The 2,999-nt window shown below is 55.2% G+C and overlaps 1 protein-coding gene across 1 annotated transcript in view; it reads left to right on the forward strand.

Annotated features, from left to right (window-relative positions):
* LOC101643842 (sialic acid-binding Ig-like lectin 13) overlaps positions 1-2,999 on the forward strand; it is a 9,740-nt gene that overhangs the window by 1,567 nt on the left and 5,174 nt on the right. The window contains 4 exon segments of the mRNA XM_030886322.2: positions 1,056-1,315; positions 1,317-1,338; positions 1,510-1,553; positions 2,897-2,996. Coding sequence (XP_030742182.1) covers positions 1,056-1,315; positions 1,317-1,338; positions 1,510-1,553; positions 2,897-2,996 — 426 coding nt within the window.

The following is a 2,999-nucleotide window of genomic DNA, read 5'->3' on the forward strand; positions in this document are numbered from 1 at the left end:
GTTTGAAGCCTGGTCCCTTTGGCCCTTCATGATCTGCAAGGTATGTCCAGTTGTCTAGAGATGGGCATTGGGCCTCCGACCTTTGAGTTTTGTTCCACCTTGTCCTCGCACTCTTACACGGGGGCCTGGAATATGGTCCCTTTCTGAGCTGGTGGTGGTGATGGCCGGGCACCATCTACTGCTTCTCCTCTCAGAAACAGGGTCGTGATATTGTGGGGTGGTTTTTTTTGTTTTTGTTTTGAGCATTAGCACAGCCGCATCAGCTTCACGGTCTCCACACGTCCCATTCAGTGAGGATGCTGACACCCCTTCGAATTAGGCAAACATTCTCACCTCCCAGTTCTGAGTTGTTTAATTATTATTATTAAATAACAATTATTTTTTTGCAGGGGGGCTAGGGGAAGATACTAAAAGACCTATCCATAAAACGGACCACTTTCCTTGGCTTAAAGGGCACATACCGTTCATTGGCATTGAGTCCCTGGGTGGCGCAAACAGTTAAGTGCTGAGCTACTGGCTAAAAGGTTGGTGGTTCAATCCTACCCAGAGCCTTGAAAGAAAGGCCTGGTGATCCCCTTCTGAAAGGTCACAGCTTTGCAAACCCTGTGGAGCCTGGGTCTCCTCTGCACACCTGGAGCGCCCAGAGTTGGGACTGACTGGACAAACAATATCAAATCTTTTCCAAGTGGGCAGTGCGGGCTCAGTGGTAGAACTCTCCCCTTCCACGGGGGAGACCTGGGGTTCAATCCCCAGCTGATGCCCCTCGGGCTGTCTGTCTGTCAGTGGAGGCCTGGGTCTAGCAATGATGCCTGAGCACAGGTTTCAAAGGACCTTCTGGATTCAGATAAACTAGGAATAAAGGTCTGGAGAATCTACTTCAGAAAAGCAGTCCCTGGAAAACCCTGTGGATCACAAAGGTCGGATCCCACGCTTCGAGGGGGTCCCCTCGTGGCAACGCATCACAGCCACTAGGCGACCTCAGCAAGTATGGTCGAAATGCTGCTCAGCGCTGCCGGTTCTTCAGTTCTCCAACTCTCTCTCCTGTCTCCTCCCAGCGGTGAGGCTGGTCCCCATCTCCATCACGGGCTCCCTGGATTCTGGCCACCGAAGCAACGTGACCTGCTCTGTGCCCTCGGCCTGTGACAGGGGGACCCCACTGGCCTTCTCCTGGGCAGGTCCTGCCCTCAGGTCCCAGGAACCCCACCCAGGGACCTCTAACCTCTCGGTGGTCACGCTGACCCCAAGCCCACAGGACCACGGCACCAACCTCACCTGTCGTGTGACCTTCCCCCGACTTGGGGTGACCGCAGAAAGGGACCATCACGCTCAACGTTTCCTGTGAGTGTGTTTGTGGGCAGGGAGAGGGGGCCTGTCTAGGGCGCCTTGGCTGTCTGTGGGCAGAGCGGAGAAAAGACACAGGCCTCCTTCCACTTTCTGTTTCTGTCTGTCCCCCCAACTCCACCCCCCAAGGGCCCTCTAACGCTACCCTCACCCCATTTCCTCTGGCAGATGCACCCCAGAACCTGACCATCGGCTTGCTCCGAGGAGAATGCATGGGTAAGACGGGAGCCCCCCATTTCCTGTGGCTGTGAGCCCAAGGAGGTGGGGGGGGCCCTGAAAGCTGTCAGATCACCTGCAGATCCAATAGGGGCCAGGTGGCCGTGGGTGGGTGGTACAAACAACAATGAAGGTTTCACTACAAGAGGGGAGGTTGGTGGTTTGAGCTCACACAGAGGAATTTCAGAAGCAAGGCCTGGTGATCCGTGCTGGAAAGGTTCGCCTCTACACACGTGGCCGACTGAGCATATTAGGGGACGGAGGTGGTGATAGATAGGAGCCTTGGGGGGGCGGCATGACACATGGACTGCTAAACGCAAGGTCTGCAGTTCTAAACCACCCAACAGCCGCTCTGCTGGAGAAAGCTGGATCTTTTCTACTGCCCAGAAAGCATTCAAAGCAAAACTAAACAGCACAAACAAAAGATGAGGGTGGAGAGGCTGGTGCCACGCGTGGGGCTATGGTCTGAAAAGGGGTTGAGATCGAAAAGATCAGACTGCTGGGCAGGTTTCTGGTTCGGGGGAGAAAAGGGGAGGGCCTTCCTGGTGCAAAGAGTTAAGGCACTCGGTGGTGGACTGGAAGGTTAGGGATTCCAGCCTCACCCAGAGGTGCCAAGGAACAAAGGCCTGGCGTCCCCTCCTGCAAAGTCAGGCAGTGACACTCTGTGGTGTGGCCAGGCCTCGGGGTCGGCTGGAGGGCAGTTGTTTTTCAGGGCTGCCGCCATGGGGGTGGGAGTAGGGAGGGACTGCTTAGTGGGTCCAGAGACTCTTTTCTTGGGGTGCAGCCAACAGGCTGAAGCAGACTCTGGGGGGGTTGGTGTTCACGTCAGGCGGTGTCCAGACCCAAAAGCTTTCGGTGCTCGGAAAGGACACTTGGGTGTCCCCACTGGATGTGCACTTGACTGATCCCCCCACCCGCCAAGCAGTGCGGTGGAAGCAAGGCCTGGCAATCCCTTTTTATCCAGAAAACCCCATGGAGCCCCCTTCTGTTCTGTGACACATCAGGGTCGCCATTGTCGGTGACGCCACAGCAATGCTTTATTGCATGTCAGCGGACATCAACAAATACCCCCCCCCAAAAAAAAAACACCCATAAAATCTAGGCTCAAATGGCATGGTATATGAATTAATCTTTATAAACCTGCTTGCAAAATTACCGCCGCCTCACGACAACAACAAAAAAGCCCGAAATAACTGGCGGGGAGACAGGTCATCGTTCTCTCTCTGCCCCACCCACCCCGTTTTTATTTCTCTCGGATCTCCCAGCGGTCTCAGCTACTTTGTCTCTTACTATCCCAGCCCGGTCCCCACGTCTCTGTCTCTCTGTTTCTGTCTCCCACACATGGAAATATCTAGATTATCTGGGAAGCAGCAGGTCTCTCGGAGTGCTGGAAGGGGACTCCGTGCGCCTCGTCTGTGTGGCCGACAGCAGCCCCCCCGCCG

This window comes from Echinops telfairi, unplaced genomic scaffold (assembly GCF_000313985.2).
Source record: "Echinops telfairi isolate 266 unplaced genomic scaffold, ASM31398v2 ScPeMD7_655;HRSCAF=1070, whole genome shotgun sequence".
Lineage (NCBI taxonomy): Eukaryota > Metazoa > Chordata > Mammalia > Afrosoricida > Tenrecidae > Echinops > Echinops telfairi.